The following is a 26,985-nucleotide window of genomic DNA, read 5'->3' on the forward strand; positions in this document are numbered from 1 at the left end:
GGTATGGCCACACCCCTGCTTATGTAGGGAGCGGATGGGGGTGTGGCCAGACAGATGATGGTATGTAAAGGTGCATGTGAGAATTTATTCAGTATCAATACTGGATATGAAGAGTATTGCAATAGACGCAGAGCAGAGCTACACGATGTATAACAATGTAAACAACACCAGAAAGTAGTTTCCCAGAATCCTCTGTTTCTGCACTATGAACCCAGTAACTTTGCTCATATAATTTGGTATCTAAGGTTATGTTTAGATGGAGAGAGTCTGAACAGAAACTGCAGAAGTCGTCTTGCGGTCTCACTTTTAATTTTGCGTTTAGACTAGTGTTTTGGGAGGGAATTCTTCGTGCAGACGAGGCTGTAAAAGTGTAGTCGACTCGAGACAACGGAGCCCGGCTAACCCATACGCTACACTGCCTCAGGTCGTTGAGACAACCAAGGATGCTGTGAAGACCCGCCCTACTCTGATTCGCAGACTGTGGGTGGGGGAATGTGATTGGACCAAAGCAGAGTCACACACAGACAGTGTCTCCAGTCACTAATAGTTGTGATAGCCGCTGGACTGATTCTTGTGTATTTAAAAGTACTGCCAATGTAGCCTTCAGGTGATCTCTGTGGATAGAATCAGACATGCTTGTTCGCTTTGTTTACACTTCTAGGCTACTGGTACTGGCGCATGCCTGTGACGTAAGCAGTATGCGCCAAGAGCCTTGAGAACCCTTTTGTCATAGTTTTATGTGGTTTGACTGTTCAGATGATAGCGCGAAGGTGTATCGTTTCTAGGATTTCCACCCAGGAAGGTGGTTTCACTTTTTTGCGGATTCTCTACGGCAAAAACGCTGTTGCCGTATGAACAAAAGGCACATCCAAAAAAATATTTTGCCGGATTCACCCACGAGCGTTTCCGTCTAAACTGCGCCTAAATGTCCCAAGTGCGTCACCACAATATGGAGTATTTCCCTCCTCCCTACCCGAACCAAACACTGATATTCAGCTTTATTAGGTGTTACGTTTTTTCATTGTCATTTCACCAGGTATCTCTTAACTCTTCCATACCGTCTCCGTCTACACCCTCTGCAGCTCCTGAAGGACTTCCCAGACGAGCTGAGGGCGGACATCGCCATGCACCTCAACAAGGAGGTGCTCCAGCTGTCACTGTTCGAGTCAGCCAGCAGGGGGTGCCTGCGCTCACTCTCCCTCATCATCAAGACGTCCTTCTGTGCTCCGGGGGAGTTCCTCATCCGCCAGGGAGACGCCCTCCAAGCCATCTACTTTGTCTGCTCCGGCTCCATGGAGGTCCTGAAGGACAACACTGTGCTCGCTATACTGGGTAAGGAAGAAGTAGAAATACTTTATACATTTTTTTTTATTCTTATTTTTTTTATTCTATTTATTTTTGGACTTTTCTGTATTTGTCACCCATCCCAATTTTAGTCGTTATGCCAATTCCCTTCCTGGTCGTTGCGCGCATTGCCCCACTGTTGGCCTGGGGAGGGTGTAGAACTACCAGACGCCTCCTCCGATACATGTGGAGTCGCCAGCTGCTTCTTTTCACCTGACAGCGAGGACTCTCACTGGCTGGGGTGCGTTGCTCGTGGGACGGGGTTGCACACTGTGCAACCGGCTCTGTGAGCAGAAGCACGCGCACGCACATGCACGGATGTGCACGCGCGTGCACACAGGAATGTGCTGCACTCGACTGATGCGCCAACTCGCTAAGTACCCACCTGGCTACTTTGCATAACAATAGCGCCGGTCGTCAGGTGTGTTCAAATACGTTCTCAGATACATTCACACAAAACTTGTGAATGAAATGTGTTACATTCCATTTGTAGAGGCAATTAGGCACTGTCTTTAGTCTGTGCTTATGTGAGGGAACATTTATGTGCATGCGCGGGAGCACGCGCATGCGCCCGGGAGCGTGCATGCACGTGGCGTCATTAAAACACTGTGCAACCAGCTTTGAAATTTAGAAACGCAACACTGCTCACTGGGGGAACGTTACGTAACGCGTGCGGAGGTTCACGCTATTTCCCCCCAGATCCCCTCCCTGCTGAACAGGTGCCCCGACCGACCAGTAGGAGTCGCAGTTTACAACGACCAGGACACATACCCCACCGGCTTCCCACCCGCTAACACTGCCAATTGAGTTAGTAGGGACGACTGATCAAGCCGGAGGTACCGCTGACAGCTGGATTCAATCCCAGAGTCTCTGCGGTGATAGGAGAGTGCTTAGTCCACTGCGCTACCCAGCCGCGCCAGAAATACTTCATTTAAGCAAACAAAAGTACTTGCTGTCATGGACCGCGGAATGCATTTGGAATGGGTAGGGCCAATTGGTCAAAATTATGTGACGTTGCTCCCTCCGCCTAAACCAAGCCACATGCTCGTAACCAGTGGCGTCGTTAGCCCTGGGCTTCCGGGGCTTTAGCCCTGGGCTTCCGGGGCTTTAGCCCCGGATGTTTTTCTCCTAGCCCCGGACATAAAAAAAAAATAATAATAATAATTGTTTACATTTTATTTTTATTTTTTTTACTTTTTTTTTATTTTTTTATGTCAGCATCCTCATTGTCTGTGCTGAATGTTTGTTAGTGTTTGGTATTTTTTGTTGGTTTTTAGTACTTTTAAACATCCATTTTTAGTAAGTAGTTTTCATTTGATCCTATAATTTTTTCATTCACCGATTTGTGAACTTATTTTTTAGTGTCCTGAAAGGCACCTTATAAATCAAATGCATTATTATTATTATTATTATTATTATTATTATTATTATTATTATTATTATTATTATTATTATTATTATTATTATTATTATTATTATTATTATTATTATTATTATTATTATTATTATTATTATTATTATTATCATCCAGGAGGGAAAAGACACTTAGTAGATTGATTGATTGAATTGATTGATTGAAAAGTTTATTAACAGATTGCAGAATGGGTACAGTACAGTACATCTCAATACATACAATTGTTAAGGGGATGCAGACCAGAGAAAGACTTTCGTCTTGTTTCCACCAGGGTCCCCCATTTTCAATTCATCATAACATATATGACATACATGACATACAGATAGACAGTACTGCTACATCTATACATTTATGACATATCAGATTTGCAAATACAGTACTGTTTGTGATACAAAAGTGTCCAGAAAAGGAGTGTATATACATTTGGCGTAGAAACTGTACATTGGAGGAGGTTGGTGGGGTGGGGTTGGGTGGGTTGGGTGAGGGCTGTACATTGGAGGTGGGGGGGGGGGGGGGTTGGGTAGGGGACACACACACATTTTGCACTGTACATTGGAATGTTGACAAAGCCTTACTTGGTCATTTACTGTACAACTAGGTTAGGACATTTGTAGGGGCCAGTTTCGAATTGCAGTCTCACGTAGGTGTTTTTTGAGAGTGTTTTTGAAGGTGGGTAGTGATTCACATTCCTTTACAGCTTTAGGCAGGGCGTTCCACATTGATGTGGCATAATTGCGAAACGTGTTTAGTCCCTTGTTTGAGCCGAATCTGGGTTTTACATGATTTGTGGAGCTCCCTCTGGTGTTGTGATCGTGGTATTCACTGACCTTTGGGAAGTATTTTGACATGTACATGGGTACCTTGGTCGCGTAGTGTATCTTGTAGACCAGGCCCATTGCAAGTTGCTGTACTCTGTCGTCTACTCTAAGCCATCCTAGGTTGTCAAAGTGGGCAGGGGTGAGGTGGGTTCTAGGAGTCAGGTCAAGTAGTAGTCTGACTAGCTTGTTTTGAGATGTTTGTAATTTGTTTTTTAGTGCCTTTGAGGTGCTTTGGTACCATGAGGTGCAAGCATAGTCGTAGTACCCTTGAATGAGTGCTCCTGCTAGAGTCTTCAGGGTATTCTTGTTTACCAGAGAGGAGATCCGGTACAAGAATCGCGTTCGTTGGTTGACTTTTTTTATTACATTGGATGCCATTTTGTCACAGGAAAGATTAGCCTCTAGGATGGAACCCAGGTAGGTAATTTCATCTTTCCTTGTGACAATATTGTCACCCACTGTAACCGAGAAGTCGTCAGTCTTGCTGAGTTTGTTATTTGAACCGAAGAGAATGGACTCTGTTTTGCCCATGTGTAATGATAGTTTGTTGTCGGCGAGCCATATGCAGATTTTGCCTAGTTCCGAGCTGAGGGCTTTTTCAACCTGTAACTTGTTCTTGTCAGAGACCAGCAGGGCTGAGTCGTCCGCAAACAGGAACAAGTTGCAGTCACAAGCTGACGACATGTCATTTGCATAAATTAGGAATAGTAGCGGTCCTAGTATGCTTCCTTGTGGAACACCACAGCTCACTGTGAGGGGGGGGGATAGGGTACCGTTTACTTCCACCATCTGTTCCCTCCCCTCCAGGTAGGATTGTATCCAGCTCACTGATAAACTATCAAAACCAATTGCTTTTAGCTTGTCAATCAGAATGGTGTGATTGACAGTGTCGAAGGCCTTTTGTAGGTCCAGCATGACCATGCCGCAGTATTTGCCCGCGTCCACCTCTTGTTTGATGTGGTCGTTCAAGTAGAGAAGGCATGTGTCAGTGGAGTGGGATGTTCTGAAGCCAGATTGGAATTCGTAGATTAGATTTTTTTCCGCGAGGTATTTTTCGATCTGTTCGTATACTATTTTTTCCATGATAGGAAAGTAGGGACTGCATCTCTGCCTTCTCCTGACCAGGAAACACTTTGCAACTGTGATCTCCTCTGGCAATAATTGGATATTGTAATGTGTGGCAAGGGGTTGCAGCAATTCCACTGAGAGAAACTGGTCTGAGGCTGGATAACATGCCTGTATGCCTCTCATAAGTTATTCTCCAACTCATGAGAACCTGCTCTCAAGCTCTTGCAGCATTCTGTCGACGACTGGATAGAACAGTTTCTGTCTCAGCTGATCTCCTGAGCTGAGGTCTGAGCTTGTGCCACAAGATGACTCAACTACATACTCATCCATCCTTTTCTGCTTCCTCCTTTGGCTGGTAGTATGTTCCTCAATCCAAAGGCCATTACATATGTATATAATGAAACACACAATACAGTTTTTTTTCGATTGCTTAAGCATGATTTTGAAAACGGGGCCCGGTGTTTCAAAACACACAATTAGCACAACCACACACAATTATCAGAACACCTCAGATCCTTTGCTAAATTAAACACTTGTCAAAACCATACACTAATTTATAAAAACTACATTTTGTTACCATATGAAACACATGTTTCATATGACTTAATTCTGTTTGAACCAGTTACACACACTGCTGTGCTTAACCTAAAACACATTTAGCAATTCTACTTCTCAGTGATTAGAGTACTGTAAGTGAAGTACGCAGAGAATGTGCAAATATACAATAAATTCACCAAACACTACACAAGACCAATGGTGTAGAGACTGATGAAAATATGCAAAAAGTGTGAGGCTGATATTGTGCTTATAGGGGTGCAAATCTGGGCCTATGTTTTGCTCCTTGAGTGTAAGGTTTTGATAATTGTGTAATAATTTTGATTTGCATGTTTATGCAATTGAAGAGACTAGAGATTAACTGTTTATTTCTTTTGTACATAGGCTGTGCATATGTTTGTTTGTTTGTTTATTTGCTTATGTGTATGATTCTTAACTGTGTTTTTATTTTGTTATTAGGGCTGTCAGTTTATCGCGTTAATTAGATTAATTAATTACACAGCAAATTATCGCGTTATGAAAATTGACGCAAAATTAATTACAGCCGACCTATATTTACTTTAGACAAGTGGCAAATCGGTGCGCTTTTATTTTGAAATCCACGCTTGAGTTGGGCGTATTAAACTTGGCCCATTGAATGACCCGTAGCCTACTTGATCGTCACTTCACACATGCGTCGTCTATCAAACAAAACAAACACACAAAGGAATTAGCTCAGCTGGAACAAGATGTCAGCATCACCCGAGGCGATACTCCTGGGACCTATGAACGGCAAGTTCAATTTCAAAAAGAATATAGATGGGACAGTAAACAAGACCATTGTAATATGTAGCTTATGTCAAAAAGAATTTGCGTATCACCGAAGCTGCTCTAGTCTAACGTATCACATGAACGCTAAACATGTCCAGGCAAGTTGTTCGAGCAGCTCCAGTGTAGCTAACGTTAGCTCCAGAGCAACTCGCACGCTTCGTCAAACCACTCTTGGAGAATTACCGTTAGGCAAACGGTTGAGTAAATCCACCACAGACAAACTAACCAACAGCGTCGCGAAGTGGATAGCAAAATATTGTAGGCCAATAGCTATAGTGGAAGATAAGGGTTTAGCGGAGTCATTTCGAATAGCGTCGTCTGACCCAAATTACAAGCTACCCTCGAGAGCTACAGTGATGAAAAGGATCCACAACATGTATGACACAGAGAGGGAGGCGAGGGAAGAAGTGTTGGCACGGGCTGGCCCAATGGCCCTAACGGGTGATCACTGGACGTCGGTGGGCAATCATAATTATTTGGGTGTCACAGTGCACTTGATCGATACTGAGTGGAAACTGCAATCATTTGCATTAACGGTGACCAAAACTGTGGGCCGCCATTTCGCCGATGCGTGTGCTGAACAGTTCAACACCGTAATAGAGGAGTGGAATATAAAAGATAAAGTCACATCTATTGGGACTGATTCCGCCCGTAATATGATAGCAGCAGCGCGCTATATGCCGTTCCAGCACATGCCATGTGCTGCACACGTGCTGCAAAGAACCATCACAGTCTCCCTTGAGGACAGAAGCCTTGACACCACCCTGGCAAAGTGCCGCAAGATTGTAGGCCACTTCAAGCACAGCCCTGCCAGTACAGAAGAACTGCAGCAGCAGCAGACTGCCCTCGGACAAGCAAAAGAGCCCATGATACAAGATGTATCCACAAGGTGAGACTGTTTAACTACCTGTTGTATGCTTAGGGTAAATTTAGTGTGTGTGTGTGTTTATTTCTTTGTATTCTGTACAATTGCATCATGCTGCATTAACAACCCCCAGTGGGACTAATAGTTATTTTATTGAATTGGAAGGTGGAATTCGACACTGGCCATGATCTCACGGTACCTGAGGAACCAGGAGGCTGTGACTGCCACTTTGGCCCAACAGAACCACAAGCTGTCCATGCTGACCCCCACAGAGTGTGACAAACTGAAGAAGCTGGAGCTTGTACTTGAGCCCTGCAGGTAAGTGTCTCTCCCTCTCTCTCTCCCCCCATACACCCCCCTCCTCTCTCTCTCTCCCCCATACACACACCTCACACCCCACTCTCTCTCTCCCATACACACACCTCACCCCCCAATCTCCCCCATACACACACCTATCTCTCTCCCATACACACACCTCACCCCCCCCTCTCTCCCCCATACACACACCTATCTCTCCCATACACACACCTCACCCCCCCTCTCTCCCCCATACACACACCTATCTCTCTCCCATACACACACCTCACCCCCCCCCTCTCTCCCCCATACACACACCTATCTCTCCCATACACACACCTCACCCCCCCCTCTCTCCCCCATACACACACATATCTCTCTCCCATACACACACCTCACCCCCCCCCTCTCTCCCCCATACACACACCTCACCCCTCTCTCTCCCATACACACACCTCACCCCCCCCCCTCTCTCCCCCATACACACACCTATCTCTCTCCCATACACACACCTCACCCCCCCTCTCTCCCCCATACACACACCTATCTCCCTCTCATACACACACCTTCACCTCTTTCTCTCTCGCTCTCTTGTTTCACTGCAGGTATGTGACTGAGCTCCTTGGAGGGGAAACCTACGTCTCATGCTCTGTGGTGCTCCCCGCACTCTGCCACCTAAACCGCATCATGGACCTCAACGAGGAGGATCCGGGCTACATGGTAAAGTTCAAGGCCAGCTTCACGAAGGACCTGGACGCACGCAAAGCGACCCTCAACAACAGATGGCTGAAGCTGGCTACAGCCCTCGACCCGCGATTCAAGGACTTGAAGAGCGTACCAAAGGACGAGAGGGATGAGGTGTGTGTGTGAATGAGAAGACCAGTGTTAAGTCCTTAGGCTGTCATGAAAAGTCCTATGCAACTAATTAATTGTCCCTCTTATTAGGTGTGGACCTGGCTTAAAGAGATGCTGCCAGGACCAGAAGCAGACAAAGCTGCTCCACAAGCCACAGAGGACGAGCCACCAGCGAAGAGGACCCTCCTCCTGCTGTCTTCAGACTCTGATTCAGATGAAGTCAGGGTACTGTCAGGACAATTAGACCTCTACAAAGCTGAGCCCAGCATCGGAATGAATGACTGTCCACTGGAGTGGTGGGCAGCTCACGCAAAAGCCTATGGACAGCTGTCTCCTCTTGCTCGCAAATATCTGGCTACTCCTGCTACCTCTGTGCCATGTGAGAGGCTATTTTCACTTGCAGGTCACATAGTCCAAAAGAAGAGGGCAGCCTTACTCTCAGACAATGTAAACAAGCTTGTTTGTCTTAGCAATTGGCTCAAGGAATAGATTTGTCATGCATACAGTAGACCCTGCACTAGACCCTGCACTAGACCCTGCAGTCATGCCCCAGACCCTGTAGTAGACCCTGTAGTCATGCCCCCAGAAACTGTAGTAGACCCTGTAGTCATGCCCCCAGACACTGTAGTAGACCCTGTAGTCATGCCCCCAGACACTGTAGTAGACCCTGTAGTCATGCCCCCAGACACTGTAGTAGACCATGCCCCCAGACACTGTACTAGACCCTGTAGTCATGCCCCCAGACACTGTACTAGACCCTGTAGTCATGCCCCCAGACCCTGTAGTCATGCCCCCAGACACTGTAGTAGACCATGCCCCCAGACACTGTACTAGACCCTGTAGTCATGCCCCCAGACACTGTAGTAGACCCTGTAGTCATGCCCCCAGACACTGTAGTAGACCATGCCCCCAGACACTGTACTAGACCCTGTAGTCATGCCCCCAGACCCTGTAGTCATGCCCCCAGACACTGTAGTAGACCATGCCCCCAGACACTGTACTAGACCCTGTAGTCATGCCCCCAGACACTGTAGTAGACACTGTAGTCATGCCCCCAGACACTGTAGTAGACACTGTAGTCATGCCCCCAGACACTGTAGTAGACACTGTAGTCATGCCCCCAGACACTGTAGTAGACCCTGTAGTCATGCCCCCAGACACTGTACTAGACCCTGTAGTCATGCCCCCAGACACTGTACTAGACCCTGTAGTCATGCCCCCAGACACTGTACTAGACCCTGTAGTCATGCCCCCAGACACTGTACTAGACCCTGTAGTCATGCCCCCAGACACTGTACTAGACCCTGTAGTCATGCCCCCAGACACTGTAGTAGACCCTGTAGTCATGCCCCCAGACACTGTACTAGACCCTGTAGTCATGCCCCCAGACACTGTAGTAGACACTGTACTAGACCCTGTAGTCATGCCCCCAGACACTGTAGTAGACACTGTACTAGACCCTGTAGTCATGCCCCCAGACACTGTAGTAGACACTGTACTAGACCCTGTAGTCATGCCCCCAGACACTGTAGTAGACACTGTACTAGACCCTGTAGTCATGCCCCTAGACCCTGTAGTCATGCCCCCAGACACTGTACTAGACCCTGTAGTCATGCCCCCAGACACTGTACTAGACCCTGTAGTCATGCCCCCAGACACTGTAGTAGACCCTGTAGTCATGCCCCCAGACACTGTAGTAGACACTGTACTAGACCCTGTAGTCAGTATATTAATATTTGAATAGTCATATTTGGCACTATATCGTCGAGTTGGACGTAGTCTATTAAGCTAATAATAGTCTGTTAATATATAGTGCTTCGTGCGGTGAGAATACTACCGTAGTCAGTACCCCATCGTTTCGGGCAGAGAACTGGCTGCTTATCCAGGGTGGTTGACCCCACGTGAAGCTGCACCCGAGGAGCCCCAGAGCCGACGAGCGAGTGGACCTGTATACCGGATTATTCTGCCGACGACAGCCCGCCTTCCCAGGCACGGATTATGCTTTGTATACTTTGATTATTCCATGGATAAAGACCCCCGACACTGTAGTCATGCCCCCAGACACTGTAGTAGACACTGTACTAGACCCTGTAGTCATGCCCCCAGACACTGTAGTAGACACTGTACTAGACCCTGTAGTCATGCCCCCAGACACTGTAGTAGACACTGTACTAGACCCTGTAGTCATGCCCCCAGACACTAGCTTGCTGTGGGCTGTTTTGATTTTTGAGGATACTGTAGCTTAGTGTAAACTGTTATTGGCTGTATCAGCAACAAATGTTACCTTATTGAGAGGTATGTTTTCATTCATTTTATTTTATTCAATTTAATAAAATTGATTTCTAAAGCATTCTTCACTTGCAGGTCACATAGTCCAAAAGAAGAGGGCAGCCTTACACACAGACAATGTAAACAAGCTGAAGCTTGTTTGTCTTAGCAATTGGCTCAAGGAATAGATGTCATGCATACAGTAGACCCTGTAGTAAACCCTGCACTAGACCCTGATTTTTGAGGATACTGTAGCTTAGTGTAAACTGTTATTGGCTGTATCGGCAACAAATGTTACCTTATTGAGAGGTATGTTTTCATTCATTTTATTTATTTATTTATTCAATTTAATAGAATTGATTTCTAAAGCATTCTTCACTTGCAGGTCACATAGTCCAAAAGAAGAGGGCAGCCTTACACTCAGACAATGTAAACAAGCTGAGGAATAGATGTCATGCATACAGTAGACCCTGTAGTAGACCCTGCACTAGATCCTGCAGTAGACCCTGCAGTAGACCCTGATTTGAGGATACTGTAGCTTAGTGTAAACTGTTAGCTGTATCAGCAACAAATGTTACCTTATTGAGAGGTATGTTTTCATTTTATTTATTTTATTTATTTAATAAAATTGATTTCTAAAGCATTCTTCTTGGTGTATTTAATTGATCAGTCACCTGCTACAATAATGTAATGTCCTTGAATTTTAAATATTTATATGAATATGAAATATAAATATGCGATTAAAATGCGATTAATTAGATTAATTAATTACAAAACCTGTAATTAATTAGATTAAAAATTTTAATCGCCTGACAGCACTATTTGTTATTGGTGTATATGTGTGTATGTATGTACAGTATATGTATATATATTATATATATATGTGTATATATGTATATTTGTACTCCTGTTGGGGCCTCTTGGACCAGATCAATGTTTTATCTGGCTAAATAAAGGTTAAATAAATAAATAAGAAACTGATGATTTGGTCCTGTTAACTTTGAATTTTCTATGGGGACTGCCCAGATCCCTCTCATGGACATGGACCTCACTTTGAGAACCTCTAATGATTCTAGTTCTTCAGTATTCATCTCTAATTACTCTAAAATTGCGTATTTCTGGGGGGGGGGGGGGGGGGGGGGGGGGGCAGGGGGTCCATGCAAGGTGCCGACCTGCTCATCGGGAGCAGTTAGGGGTTAAGTGTCTTGCTCAACGACACTTCGACGACGGGGGGGAGGCAACCATGCAAGGTGCCGACCTGCTCATCGGGAGCAGTTAGGGGTTAAGTGTCTTGCTCAACGACACTTCGACACTTCGACGACTACTACTACCTCTCAAGCCACTGTCACATCAATATAAAGCAGCATTATAAAGTACCATCTTGAGTGTTGTATTGCTTTTACATGATTTCTACCCCATATTGTCCCAAATAAGATAGAAAAAGGGGTGTCGTCTTATTCTCAGGGTGTAGACTTTTTTGCTTTTTATCCACTTTTTCTCCTTATTTTTCAATTTTTCTCCCATCCCAATTTCGTATTGCCAATCCCCCCCCCCGGTCTTGAACGTTGCTAGACTATGCCTCCCACTGGTCGGCTGTAGTGAGGATAGAAGCCTTGCATCACGTGTCCCCTCCGGTACACGAGGAGGCAGCCTGTAGCACCTTTTTTCCAGACAGCGCAGACTCTCAGTGGCGAGGAGTAACGCGTGGGAGGCTCACGCTGCCCCCGATACTTCCTGTCTCTGCTGTGCAGGTGTCACCCAACCGACCTGTAGGAGTCGCTGTCCACAACGTCCAATCCCCACCCATCGACTTCCACCCGCTACCTCTGTCAATTGAGATAGTATGACGACTGGCCCAAGCCGCAGGCAATGCTGACACCGGGATTCGAGACCGGAGTCTCTTGCACTGGTGACGAGCGCAATCTCCGCTATGCCACCCAGCCGCCGGGGTGTAGACTTTTAAATAGAATTATACATTCGCAACAACATGAGTTTCCCCCAAGCAAGCCACTCTCTCTCTCTCTCTCTCTCTCTCTCTCTCTCTCTCTCTCTCTCTCTCTCTCTGCATCTCCCTCTCCTTCTTCTCACACACACACACAGCCTGCAGTCACAGGTACAAAACAACAACACACTTGTATGCAAAGTGACAGGCACCTGGAGAGATGAAGAGACACAGCGACAAGCTTGAACAAATGGGCTCACTTTTTATTTTTTATTTTTTTTTGTCAATCAAAGTCAACTATCCAAATCCTTAGTCGGGGACAGCCCTAGTGGGCACTGATGTCAACAACAACACTACTGAAGCTAGCACGGCACTCTGTGAGAATTCGTTTTCTATACCCTTAAGAACGTCTTTACAGAACATCGCCTTAGTATGCTTCATCGACGCAACTAAGGCCAATTTAATTCAGTTGGCATTTGAGAAGGACCTAACAAAAAAGTTCAGGAATGAGTGGAGGGGCAGTGTTTTAAGAAGATTTCACTCTGTCCCCAAACACCGCTTGTCGCTCTACTTATGATGGTGAGTAGCCTGTGGAGGAATTTTGTTTGCTTTTTTATGCACCTTATTTTTGTCAGTTCAGTTCAGTTTGTCAGTGAATTCAGAAGTGTTGAATTAATGGAGACTTTTCAAAGATATAGAATAGAATAGAATAGAAATGTATTATCCTGAGGGAAATTTGACACTGCAAATGGCCTAAGAATAGAATAAAATGAAATAGAATAAAAATAGAATAAAAGATACAGTAAATAAATACAGTAAAAATATACTGAAGTCTACAGTAGGTGTAATAATGCACAGTGCTGTTTAAAAAGTAAGAGTCCAGGAAGATGATAATTGTCACTCTGTGCTCAGTGATGCAGTGAGGCACAGTGATGCATTGTATAGTCTGATGGCTGTCGGAATGAAGGACTTCCTGTGCCGTTCAGTGCTGCATTTAGGTAATGTGAGCCTATAACATGCTCCTCCTGTCAGCCAAGTCTGTGCATAGTGGGTGGGAGGGGTTTTCCCTGATGGCCTGGAGCTTCCGCCACCCTCGCTAGAGTCCAGCTCCACCCCAACCACGCTACTGGCCTTCTTGACCATCTTATCCAGCCTGTTTGTGTCCCCTGCTCTCAGTCCGCTGCCCCAGCAGGTCTGTTATATATATATCCGTTCAGTCTGTTTTTGTATAAGTGAATGTTCTTAAGAGAGAAATTAGATTTTTCAATGGCCTCTCTGCTGTTTAGTTCAGCACCGTGGGCAGCACCAAGCAAGCCACAGCGCCGTTGTCCCAGCTGAAACTTATAAAAGGGAACCTGTGTTGAAAAACCATTGTGCCCCCCCGAGAACATTTTATGCCCCCCCACTAATTTGTTTCTGCAGCCTGGTCTGCCGTGATGATCAATGAAGCGGAGCCAAGTCGAGCAGCCAATAAATATGATGTTACAGAGTCAGAGTGTAATGTTAGAAGATGGCGAGCCCAAAAAGACTGCCTTGTAACGTGTATTCAAGAGCCATACCCCAAACGAGGCATGGAGTAAAACCCAAATGGTACATTTATTTATACAAAATATATGGAACAGACGAATACTAGGAATCGGAGTAAACTAAACAAGAAATCTAAATGGAATAAAAGTCCAAACAAAAGCAACGCAGAGCGAATAAACTAATAAAATAAAGTGTCAAAAGAAAACCACAGGAACAATTAAAGTCCAATTGTGAACAAAAAGATAATAAAAAAAATCCATGGAATAAATAAAGGGAACAGGCAGGAGGTTCACCAGGCGGGGTAGCCAGGCCGAGACTGTGATACAAGCAGGGACGCGGGAAGTCAGTCAGCAGTGGGGGTGCTGAGATAAGTGATATAATAATAACGTCATAGGTTTACCACTCTGGTAAACCAACACTCTCGTTCACTAGAGGAGACCACTGCCCAACTCCGCGCTCTCACGCTCAGCTCTGCGGAGTGTGCGAGACAAACAATGTAACCGTTTTGATGCATATATCTCTGCCCAGCCTACCCCACCTGTTGCGCCCCCGCACAGAGAGCCCCATGTCCCCGCACCAGAACGCTACGACGGGGACGTCTCTAAATGTCGTGCCTTTATTTTTCAATGTTCACTAGTATTCGGACAACAGACGCACACTTCCAAAGTGATACATCTAAAATCGCTTACCTTACCTGTCGGGTCTGCTCAAGGGTCCAGGACTCCTGCGTTAGAATGGGCGACAGGCAGCTCTCCACTTCAGTCAGTCCTCCCTCTGCAATTCGTTCCCCGCATACAACATCGCCGACATGCAAAAGGTCTTCGACCACCCTCCCGGGGGCTCGGATAGTTCTGCTGGCTTGTTCGCCATCCGCCAGGGAAACCGCAGATATATACCTTTACTGCGAATTGTCTGAGCGTCCAAAAAACGATTCCGGGCCGCTATTTTTTTACCAACGGATTTCCAGTTCCGCGTTGACGCTTCCAGGCCGCGTCTATTCGAATCCCAACTGGTTCATGCGTCGGCTACACGCTGCTTTAATAACACTGCATTATCGAGACAGCGCCTCTATGAGGATCTGGCAATAAATTCCAAGAGTAGGGTAAATCTGCAGTGCCGCTCCGCTCTGTGACATTGAGTAGCCTCGGTATTACAATGGAATAAAAGCCAAAACAACCTTGCAGTTGCAGTTACACTCCCCGCCAGCAGGGGGTGCTGGCGCACCCGCCACACCCCCACTTCCCGCGTCAATGGATACGAGCGAGAAAAAACAAAGTTACAAACAAAACAGAGGATGGAATATCAACTGGTATCTCTAGTTACAAACCTAACCGAGGCCCCCCCTAACAAGACGGCAGAGGCCGCCACACACCCCTGCTAACCCACCAAAGGGCGGGACGCAGGGGAGGTCCCAGACCTCAGAACCGCCTGGGAGACAGAACCCCCAGTCATGTCCATGAGGTAAAACCTAACGAAGAGACCTGGGGAGGACCAGGAGGCCGCAGCACAGATGTCCTCTACCGAGGCCCCCCCTAACAAGGCGGCAGAGGCCGCCACTCCACGAGTGGAGTGCGCCCTGACACCCCCAGGGATAGCCAGCCCAGCCAACATGTAGAAAAGGGCAATGCCCTCGCACAACCAATGTGACAGGCGCTGTTTGGACAGTGCCTTACCAGCGCGAGAGCCACCGTAACAAACAAAGAGCTGATCGGTAGCCCTGAGGCCCTAAGTCCGGCTGAGGTAAACCCCCAAAGCCCGGACAGGACACGACAGGTGAAGGCTCGCCTCTAACTCACCAGCATGAGGAGGCGGATGAAATGCCTGAACCACAATATCCCTGGAGCGAAAAGAACTCCGGATATTTTTTGGCACGAAGACTGGATTAGGCCTCAGAGTTGCACCGCTATTCACACGAATAGACAAGCACTCAGGCCGCACCGAGAGAGCACAAAGCTCACCCACACGCTTAGCGGAGTTGATGGCCAGCAGGAATGCAGTCTTGAAAGACAGCTGTTCCAAAGAAACCTGCTCAAGAGGCTCAAACGGGGCCTCAGACAACCGGCCGAGGACCAGTTGTAGGTCCCAACTCGGAGACAGAGAACGTTCCACCGGCTTAAGGCGCCGAGCGCCAAGCAGGAAACGCTTCACAAGAGGGTGGCTGAACAACGTCATGCCCTCAAACCCCACATGACAAGAGGATATAGCCGCGGCATATACCCTCACCGTCGAAGCCGACAATCTATCCAAAATAGACTGAAGGAAGGAAAGGACAGCGTCCAGGGGGCAGGACACTGGGTCCAAGCCCCCCACTCTACACCACTCTTGGAAAATACGCCACCTACCCGCGTAAACCGCGATAGTGGAGGGAGCATGCGCATTCCGGATGGTGTCGACCACAGAAGGGTCCATCCCCTCCAGACTCACCCTCTCAACAGCCAAACCATCAGCGGCTGGCCCAGCACAGGGAACCCGTGCCCCTGAGAGAGGGCGAAGGCCGCGTGCCTTCGTTGAAGCGCGGGCGGCCCCACTTTTCGCTTCTCATGGGGACAGGGGCTGACACCCAGTTGATGGCTGAGCCTGTCCGTGAGAATGTTGTGCTGTCAAGCGGCTCCCACACCATAAGCTGTGTTGGTTGAGCCTGGTGTTACGTCTGTCAACTTAAGTGTTGTCAGCAGGGGGGCTCGAAACCTTTTGAGGCACACAGTGCGGGCTTCCCCGGCCTCGCCTTCGCCAGGCCAGGTATCATGTTGGTGCCTCCCACTCCTGAAAAATTGGCAGTGGTCTCGCAGGCACGCGTGATTTGGGGTGGTAGTAATATCACTGCAGGGCTACGGTGTGTAGGAACCCATGGGGTCCTTACACCTTGCATGTCCGGCTGCAGAACAACTCCTCAGCATGTTCTGGAGGGGTGTTCAGTGGGGGGGCTTTTTTTCACCTAGGAAGCCCCCCGTATCAAACCGGCCCTTTCTGTCGGGGTCCCCCCTTGGGTGCGATTGCCTCGTGGGTGGTGTCAGGGTCAGATGTCCCGACACGGAACGCTCTGCTCGCACGGTTCCAGGGTTGGCTACGCACAGCGGGGGGACCGGGCCAACTATCTACAGTTCCTGGCGGACCTGCGCCACATGACGGCGGGTGCGTTGGGAGTGTCATCACATATGACTACGGCAGTACCATATGTCGAGGTGGATGGAGAGAACGCTGAGGCGGGGACTTGTGTTTACACAACCCCACCCGTTTTCAGGTTTGGTACAGACCCTATTGTCAGGGTCTCCAGCAGTGACAGCTCTGGTCAACGAGATCCAATCTCTGTGGACGAAGCAAGCCATCGTTGTGGCGTTCTCCTCCCGGTGTTCTCTGCCTGAGAAATCGGGAGGGGGGGGGGTGTCAGACCCAGGCTGGACCTGTCCCATGGGAAGGTTCAGCATTTTTTGGATCGTCTCCTACCTGTTGAACACTGTCAGGTGGGGGTCTGGTTCTCCTCCATAGACCTGTAGGATGCGTATGCGCATCTCCGATCTTCCATCCTAGGGCTTACCTACGCTTCCTTTGCAGGGTTAGCGTATGAGTACCAGAGGCTGCCGTTCGGTTTTCTCTGGCTCCCCGCATCTTCACCAAGTGCGTGGAGGCCGCACTGGGGCCTCTGCGTCGTCAGGGGTTACGGAGTGTTCTGCCCTGAAGACGTTCTGGTCCTTCGCGGTCAAGGTGGATCGTCAGGTCTCGTACCAGGCAGGTCTCTACCAGCCTGGGGTTGCTGTAGACTGGATGTAGAGTACTCCTCTTCCCAGTCAACGGTTGGAGGGCTATGGGCATCCCTCTCAGAGCGTGTTGTCAACACGCTCGGGAGGTTCCGTCCTAGGACGGTTACGGCGCTGTCTCACGTCGCGTTTTCACCGACGCCTCCCTCGCTGGTGATGCGTCGGGCCAACGCAGTAGGGGGCAGCTGGCAAACCATGCTGCCCGGTCTGCGCTACGTTCAATGTGTTGGTGTTGAAAGTGGTCCTTCTGGTCCACAAATGGTGTTGATCAGGACGGACGATATGATGTCAGTGTCGTGTATCGACAGACAGGGAGGGGTACGCTCCCCCCGTCTGCACCAGGCGGCGGGCGGCTGGCTATGGGCGTCCTCCATCTGCGCGGCCTGAGGGCTCCCCACATCCCCGGCAGGGAGAATGTGGGTACAGGTGTACTGTCGCAGGGCGGTCCTCATCCTGACGGGTGGGGATTACATCCGGACATAGCCAGGCAGGTCTGGGACCGATGCCGTGCCGCCTGGGATTCTTCCCCATACATCTGTTAGGTCAGTTGTTGGGACGGGTACGTTGAGGGGCGCAGGTTCTTGATCCTGATGGTGTTACCATCCGGAATGCGCATGCTCCCTCCACTGTTGCGCTTACGCGGGCAGATGACGTATGTTCCAAGTGTGGTGTAAGGCGGGGGGCCGGGACTCAGTCTCCTGCCCCCTGGATGCTGTCCTTAGTTACCTCCAGTCTCTCCTTGATAGACTGTCGGCTTCGACGGTGAGGGTATATGCAGCAGCTATATCCTCCTATCATGAGGGGTTTGAGGGGATGTCTTGTTCAGCCACCCTCTTGTGAAGCGTTTCCTGCTTGGCGCTCGACGCGTTAAGCCGGTGCAACGCTCCTGGGCTCCGACTTGGGATCTTCAACTGGTCCTCGTCGGTTGTCCTTGGCCCCGTTTGAGCCGTTCGAGCAGGCGCCGTTGGAACAGCTGTCGTTCAAGACCGCGTTCTTGCTGGCCGTCACCTCCGCTGACGCGTGGGTGTGCTTTGTGCTCTCTCGGTACGACCAGAGTGCCTGTCTTTTGTTCCGATTGCGGTGCCACTCTGCGGCCTAATCCTGCCTTCGTGCCTGTAAATATCCGGAGTTCTTCCGCTCCAGGGATATTGTGGTTCAGGCGTTTCATCCGCCTCCTCACGGTGGTGAGTTAGATGCGGGCCTTCACCTGTCATGTCCGGTCCGTGCTTTGAGAATTGCCTCAGCCGTACTCAGGACCTCGGGGTCACCGTTCGGCTTTTTGTCTGTCACGGTGGTTCTCATGCCGGTAAGGCACTATCGAACAATGCCTGTCCCATTGGTTGTGCGAGGGCATTGCCCTCTGCTACACGTTGGCTGGGCAGGATCCCCCTGGGGGCGTCAGGGCGCACTCCACTGGTGGGGTGGCTGCCTCTGTCGCTCTCCTGGGTGGGGCCTCGGTGGAGGACATCTGTGCTGCAGCTTCATGGTCCTCCCCGGGCCCCCTTTTTTTTGTATTGATCTTTTTCCCCCTCCATTTTCCTCCGATTTTCTCCCATCCCAATGTTAGTCGTATGCCAATTCCCAGTCCCTTCCTGGTCGCTGCGCACTTACCCCCCACAGTCAGATCATCTGGGAGAGTGGAGGCTACCACGTGCTTCCTCCGACACACGTCCAGCCAATCACCGCTTCTTTTCACCTGGCAGCGCGGATTCTCATCGAGAGGGCGTAGCGTGTGGGAGGATCACACTATCCCCCTCGAGTCCTATCCGCGCTTAGCAGGCGCCCCGACCGAACTGTAGGAGTCGCTGTTTACAACGACCCGGACCCACCCCGCCAGCTTCTCCCACCCTCTAATACAGCCAATTGTATTAGTGCAGACGGCCAGCCAAGCTGGTGACAACCCCGGAGCTTTGAGCTGGATTCGAACAGGCGAATTCAGCTCACAGCTCCGGGGTTGGTGACGAACGCAATCTCCGCTCGGCCACCTAACCGCCTCCCCGGGCCCCTTTGTAAGGTTTTACCTCATGGACATGACCGGGGGTTCTGTCTCCCAGGCAGTTCTGGGGTCTGTGGCCTTTCCTGCTTCCCGTCCTTTGGTAGGGTAGCAGGAGTGTGTGGGTATGGGCCACAGTGTGTTGAGTCACACGTGGTTCCGCCTGTGCGGTGTGTTCAAGGAGTTCTAGTTCCCTCTTGTTCGCATTCAGGTGGAGTTGACTGCGCCCCCCCTTCATTAGGAAGGATGGGGTGACAGGGCTCCCCGCACCCCTTGATGTGGGCTTACGGGTCCTCAGGGGGTACATCTGTCGGGTCTCGCGTCCGCTCTAACCCATATCTCATTAGGCTAGAGCGGGACGCGATAGCCATACGATATATAACGATAGGTTATGTATATAACCTAGTTATATTAGTATTGGCTGAGCGTCCCGCTCTACGCGGCCCTGAGTTCCCTTTTGAGGGATCTTTTACTGGAACAAGATTTGGCGAGGAAGAGTGTTTGGTGACCATGACCATGGTCTTTTTTTTTTTTTTTGATCCACTTTTTCTCCCATTTTCTATATTTTTTCTCCCATCCCAATTTCGTATCATCCAATTCAACCCTCCCCTGTCACGAACGCTGTTTCTTGCCTCCCACAAGCCGGCTGCAGTGAGGACTAAGTCATACATAGCACAAGTCCCCTCCGGTACTTGAGGTAACAGCAGTCGCATCTTTTCACCTGCGCAGCTCGACCTCTCAGTGTCGAGGAGTAACGCGTGGGAGGCTCACGCTGCCCCCGACACTTCCTGATTCTACTGCGCAGGCGCACCAACCGACTTGTAGGAGTCGCTTGTTCACAACGTTCGATCCCCACCCTTCAGTTTTTCCCTCCCCGTAATACGGCCAATGTGTATTACTGCGGACGACCAGCCAAACTGAAAAACAATGTGGAGAGCTGGATTCGAACACGCGAATCCTAGCGTCTCCACACTGGTGGCGAGTGCCTTAGACCACTACACCACCTAGCCGCCCTACCATGACCATGGTCTTATAGGCTACGCCTCCATAGGGGCGGGGCCCGGTCAGGTATGGGTGCATTAAGTTGTTCGTGGTGGTGTACAGTAGGTACTAGGAGATAAGGGGTATCTCATTAGGCTAGAGCGGGACGCTCAGCCAATACTAATATAACTAGGTTATATACATAACCTATCGTTATATATCGTATATAACAGAGTACGTGACCGAACACAAGGGTAGAAAAACAAAACAATGGCAATGGCGCGACCAGGAAGTGAGAAACGGGCAGGTATAAATACTACCCGTGATTGCGAAGGAGCGCCAGCTGGTTTAAGACCAGGCATGAACAAGATTGATGAACACATAGCAACTGCAAAGAGAAATCTCACACCACAAACACAAGCATATGTAAAGGGATATCCTCAAACCAGAAAGAATAAACCATACTGGAAAACATATGTAAGAGAATGACCCTTAATAGAAACATATCTGTAAAGAGATAAACCTTACTGGAAACATATATGTAAAGAGAATAAACCTTACTGGAAACATATATGTAAAGAGATTAAACCATACTGGAAACATATGTAAAGAGATTAACCCTTAAAGGAAACATCTGTAAAGAGATGAACCCTTACCGGAAACATATGTAAAGAGATTAACCCTTAATGGAAACATATGTAAAGAGAATAACCCTTAATTAGGGATGTCCGATATTATCGGCCGACCGATATTATCGGCCGATATCGGCAGTAAAATGTGATATCGGAAAATATCGGTATCGGTTTAAAAAAAGAAAAAAACAATAACAATATGTGTTATATATATATCCAGTGAAATTATTAGTTACCTGAAATTATTCAGTTTTTTGGGGGGGAAAACCCTGCATATATCGGTATCGGTTGATATCGGTTGATATCGGTATCGGAAATTAAGAGTTGGACAATATCGGAATATCGGTATCGGTAAAAAAGCCAATATCGAGCATCCCTACCCTTAATGGAAACATATGTAAAGAGATTAACCCTTACTGGAAACATATGTAAAGAGATTAACCCTTACTGGAAACATATGTAAAGAGATTAACCCTTAATGGAAACATATGTAAAGAGATTAGACCTTTAAACTAGAGGTGGGCATAGATTGATTTTTTTAATCTAGATTAATCTATCTGCAATCCTGGATTTAATCTAGATTAATCTAGATTAAAATGGCTCAAAAAAAAGAAAAAACCTGCTGAAGGCATTCAAAATAATGTGTGTTCTACCCAAATAATGACCAGAAGTAAGTCCTTACTTTTTCTTTCCTCCTTATGTTTCTCAGGCCAGGTGGCCCATTACACCATGAGCCCATCTCCCGTTTCCAAAATGCATTACAGACTGTTTGAAAAAGCTGTTTTGCTATGATAATTGGTAATGAAATATCAAAATAATGTTCAATAAGATGTACTTGTGTTTAATAAGTTGTTTTATTCAGAAGTTAACACAAATAAATAATATTACCAGTACAGTACAGTATCTGGCACACTCTCAGGAGCAAAACAGAAAGAAGCATTTCAAACTTGAACTATGTGACATGGCTTGAATCAACTGCTCCAGTGGAGTTGCTCAGTGGCCAATGGTGTCAACTGTGGTTGTACTGGGCAGCTCCCAGGTGTGAATGGAACTGTGTGAATGTGAAGCAGGGCGTTCCTGAAAAAGAGCATCTGTGCTCAGCGAACCTACCCTGGGTAAATAAAGCTAAAAAAAAATGTAAAAAAAAAAAAAAAAAAAAATTAGATTAATGCGTTAATTATATTATCGCGCGATACTAGTATCGCGTTAACGCAGCACGTTAACGCTGTTAACGGCCCAGCTCTACTTTAAACACAACCCAGACCAGGGAAAGACAAAGACAACATGAACAGAGGCAGCATAGCATTAATAATAGTATTCAAACCTAGGCCTAAATGCATGAGAAGGTTCAGTATCTGGAGTTGCTGCAGTTGGCCACCAGAGGGTGGCAGAAAACCACTGTTTACATTGTTCAGGAAGAAACCCCGGCTGGGACCATGACAATGATGTACTCGAGTACTCGTGGATTACTCGTGGAGGAAAACACTGTACAAAATAAACGTCTTTTCCGGTGTTTTAAACTTTGCTCTTTTATTTTGAAAACCCCCAGACCGGAGGTGTTGTTGTTATTATCGCTAGCGGAACCTATCTATAAGCGGACAACTTGTGTTACGACAGCGCAACTCGAAACAACCTGTTTTATTAATTCATGTTTAACTTGTCCTTGTGTCCAGTCCTTTGACTAGCCCCACCCGTTCATTGTAAACAATGATGCATGTAATTGTATTAACGTTAATGTGTGTTATAGCCAGGGCTTGACATTAGCACCGGCCACCGGCCAAATGCGGGTAGAATTCGGCTGTGGCCGGTAACTCCGTCATTCTACCGGACACTTTTTTCTATGAAAAAAAAACATTGTAGTCTACAAAAGGCATCGGCAATAATTAAGTCAATCCAAGTGATACTACATAATACTACAACTCCCACAACAATTCGGAAAAGTACATTACCGGCCAGATCCTGGTAGTGGTGCTGTCTCGAGAATAGTGTACTCCTTGTTTTCAGACCGGATGATAATTTCTTTCATTCAGGCCTACTTTTTCTCTGTTAGCGTGAAGCTATGCCTTCATCAGATCGCATGGAATACCTTTTGCGACGCCGAATATAAAGGAATATAGCATCAGCCAATGGACATATCGATCTACCAGATGGCGATCAATAACTGGGAACTCCTTTTTGGGATCCAACTGGCCACAGGTAAGAACGATTTCACGTAGATTTCATGCTGATCAGGCCTTGTTAGCATAGCCAACCAGCCGCTCAGTGTATGATGCTACAATAACGAATTCCGTTATTGGTAATCAATAATCAGAAACGACGTCCCCCCCCCCCCCCCCCTTTCATGCATTCATGGTGGAACATGATACCAATGAATGAATGAATGAATGAATGAATGAATGAATGAATGAATGAATGAATGAATGAAAACTTTCTTGAACAGATTGCAGAATGGGTATAATACAGTACGGCTCAATACACACAATTGTTAAGGGGATGCAGACCAGAGAAAGACATTTGTCTTGTTTACATCAGGGTCCCCCATTTTCAATTCATAGTGACATTTATGACATACACAACATACATGACATTTATGGCATAGGGACATAGTACTGTTACATTTGTGACATATCCAATATGCAAATATACAGTACTGTTACCCATAGATCCTGACAGAGAGTATATACATATGATGGGGAGGGGACTGTACATTAGGAGGGGGTGGGTGGGTGGGTGGGAGAGAAGTATACATATGGTGGGGAGAGAATATATACATACGGTGGGGAGTAGACTGTACATTAGCGATCATATGCATTTTGAATTTAAACATATTCATCACGCTATAAAATAGGAACGTAGTGATGAAAAAAATATTTGGTGTGGTGATTTTTGGCTGGTGAAAATGCTGAGTGGCTAGTGACTTTGGAAAACCACTAGCCACAGTGGCTAGTGAGCCAAAAAGTTAATGTCAAGCCCTGGTTGTAGCTATCGTTAGTTGGGTACTGTCATTGTATTTCATTGGTGAGCTATTTAGCTAATGTTGATAGCAACTCAGACTACCATTGACCTCATCCTGACCTCTGACAAGTCCAAGATCTCCAATAAAGGGGTTATAGAATGCGGGTTAAGTGATCATTATATGATATTCTGTACCCGCAAAAAGCTAAAGCAAAAGGCTGGCTGTCACAAAACAGTCACATCTAGAGACCTCAAAACCTACTCTAGCGAGGCCTTTAACCTCGAACTGGAGAGTCTGGACTGGTCAGATGAACTCAATGGTACACTGGTTGAAGAAACCTGGCTTGGCTTCAAAACCAAATTTTCATCAATACTAAACAACATGGCCCCCCTAAATCACGCTGAGCCATGGATGCACACTGAAATACTGACCGCTATGAAAGCCAGAGACAAAAAATGCTCTGAGTTTCGTAAAAGTCAGTCAAAGCTTACCAAAAGCACGAGCAGTGAACTCCAAGACCACGTGACTGAACTCAAACTAGAATAAACAGACTAAGAAATGACGTAAACTCCATGATCAAAACTGCTAAAAAAAATTTCATCAATGACAAAACCGAGGAAAACAAAAATAAACCATGTGAACTTTGGAAATTACTCAACAATCAACTAGGCTGCAGTAAAAAACTTAAAACCAGGTTCTCAAACATAAACATAAAGACGGACAACACGCTCATCACAGACAAGCTGGATGTAGCCAATTACTTAAACACTTTCTTCACAAACATAGCCACAACACTGGTAAACAAACTAGCCTCCCACTCAGGGCAGTATGGGGTAGAACACATAGTAGCATACTACAAGAACCTAGGCGTCCACAAAGACAACTTCAAACTGGAAATGGTAACTGCAGATGAGGTACTCAAAAAACTGAGCGCCCTCCAACCGAACAAGGCCACTGGCCATGACAACATCCCCTCCAAATTCCTCAGAGACTCAGCAGCAGCCATCACCCCAGTCATCACACACATAATAAACCTCTCCATAAAACAGGGACACGTCCGCAAGGACTTCAAAATTGCGAGAGTAACACCCCTGCACAAAAAGGGCAGCAAATTAGACCGGGGCAACTACCGCCCTGTTTCTATCCTTACATCCATCTCGAAAGTCATGGAAAAAATAGTATACGAACAGATCGAAAAGTACCTCGCGGAAAAAAATCTAATCTACGAATTCCAATCTGGCTTCAGAACATCCCACTCCACTGACACATGCCTTCTCTATTTGAATGACCACATCAAACAAGAGGTGGACGCGGGCAAATACTGCGGCATGGTCATGCTGGACCTACAAAAGGCCTTCGACACTGTCAATCACACCATTCTGATTGACAAGCTAAAAGCAATTGGTTTTGATAGTCTATCAGTGAGCTGGATACAATCCTACCTGGAGGGGAGAGAACAGATGGTGGAGGTAAACGGTACCCTATCCCCCCCCCCCTCACAGTGAGCTGTGGTGTTCCACAAGGAAGCATACTAGGACCGCTACTATTCCTAATTTATGCAAATGACATGTCATCAGCTTGTGACTGCAACTTGTTCCTGTTTGCGGACGACTCAGCCCTGCTGGTCTCTGACAAGAACAAGTTACAGGTTGAAAAAGCCCTCAGCTCGGAACTAGGCAAAATCTGCATATGGCTCGCCGACAACAAACTATCATTACACATGGGAAAAACAGAGTCCATTCTCTTCGGTTCAAATAACAAACTCAGCAAGACCGACGGCTTCTCGGTTACAGTGGGTGACAATATTGTCACAAGGAAAGATGAAATTACCTACCTGGGTTCCATCCTAGAGGCTAATCTTTCCTATGACAAAATGGCATCCAATGTAATAAAAAAAGTCAACCAACGAACTCAATTCTTGTACCGGATCTCCTCTCTGGTAAACAAGAATACCCTGAAGACTCTAGCAGGAGCACTCATTCAAGGGTACTACGACTATGCTTGCACCTCATGGTACCAAAGCACCTCAAAGGCACTAAAAAACAAATTACAAACATCTCAAAACAAGCTAGTCAGACTACCTGACTCCTAGAACCCACCTCACCCCTGCCCACTTTGACAACCTAGGATGGCTTAGAGTAGACGACAGAGTACAGCAACTTGCAATGGGCCTGGTCTCCAAGGTACCCATGTACATGTCAAAATACTTCCCAAAGGTCAGCGAATACCACGATCACAACACCAGAGGGAGCTCCACAAATCATGTTAAACCCAGATTCGGCTCAAACAAGGGACTAAACACGTTTCGCAATTATGCCACATCAATGTGGAACGCCCTACCCAAAGCTGTAAAGGAATGTGAATCACTACCCACTTTCAAAAACACTCTCAAAGAACACCTACGGGAGACTGCAATTCGAAACTGGCCCCTACAAATGTCGTAACCCAGTTGTACAGTAAATGACCAAGTATGGCTTTGTCAGTATTCCAATGTACAGTGTACAGTGTCCCCCCCCCTACCCAACCCCCCCCCCACCTCCAATGTACAGCCCCCACCCACCCACCCAACCCCACCCCACCCACCCAAACTCCTCCAATGTACAGTTTCTACGTCAAATGTATATACACTCTTTTTCTGGACACTTTTGTATCACAAACAGTACTGTATTTGCAAATCTGATATGTCATAAATGTATAGATGTAGCAGTACTGTCTATCTGTATGTCATGTATGTCATATATGTTATGATGAATTGAAAATGGGGGACCCTGATGTAAACAAGACGAAAGTCTTTCTCTGGTCTGCATCCCCTTAACAATTGTATGTATTGAGCTGTACTGTACTGTACCCATTCTGTAATCTGTTAATAAACTTTTCAATCAATTCAATCAATCAATTGAATAGC

The 26,985-nt window shown here is 47.2% G+C and overlaps 1 protein-coding gene across 1 annotated transcript in view; it reads left to right on the forward strand.

Moving 5' to 3' along the window:
* Positions 1-26,985, forward strand: part of LOC311235920 (voltage-gated delayed rectifier potassium channel KCNH8-like) — a gene marked incomplete at its 3' end in the record, with an annotated part of 374,679 nt that overhangs the window by 202,753 nt on the left and 144,941 nt on the right. Inside the window, exon 9 of the mRNA XM_084323448.1 lies at positions 1,083-1,332. Within this exon, the coding sequence (XP_084179574.1) occupies positions 1,083-1,332 (250 nt within the window). The remainder of the gene's footprint in view (positions 1-1,082; positions 1,333-26,985) is intronic.

This window comes from Notolepis coatsorum (assembly GCF_963971535.1).
Source record: "Notolepis coatsorum genome assembly, chromosome: 1".
NCBI classification, from domain to species: domain Eukaryota; kingdom Metazoa; phylum Chordata; class Actinopteri; order Aulopiformes; family Paralepididae; genus Notolepis; species Notolepis coatsorum.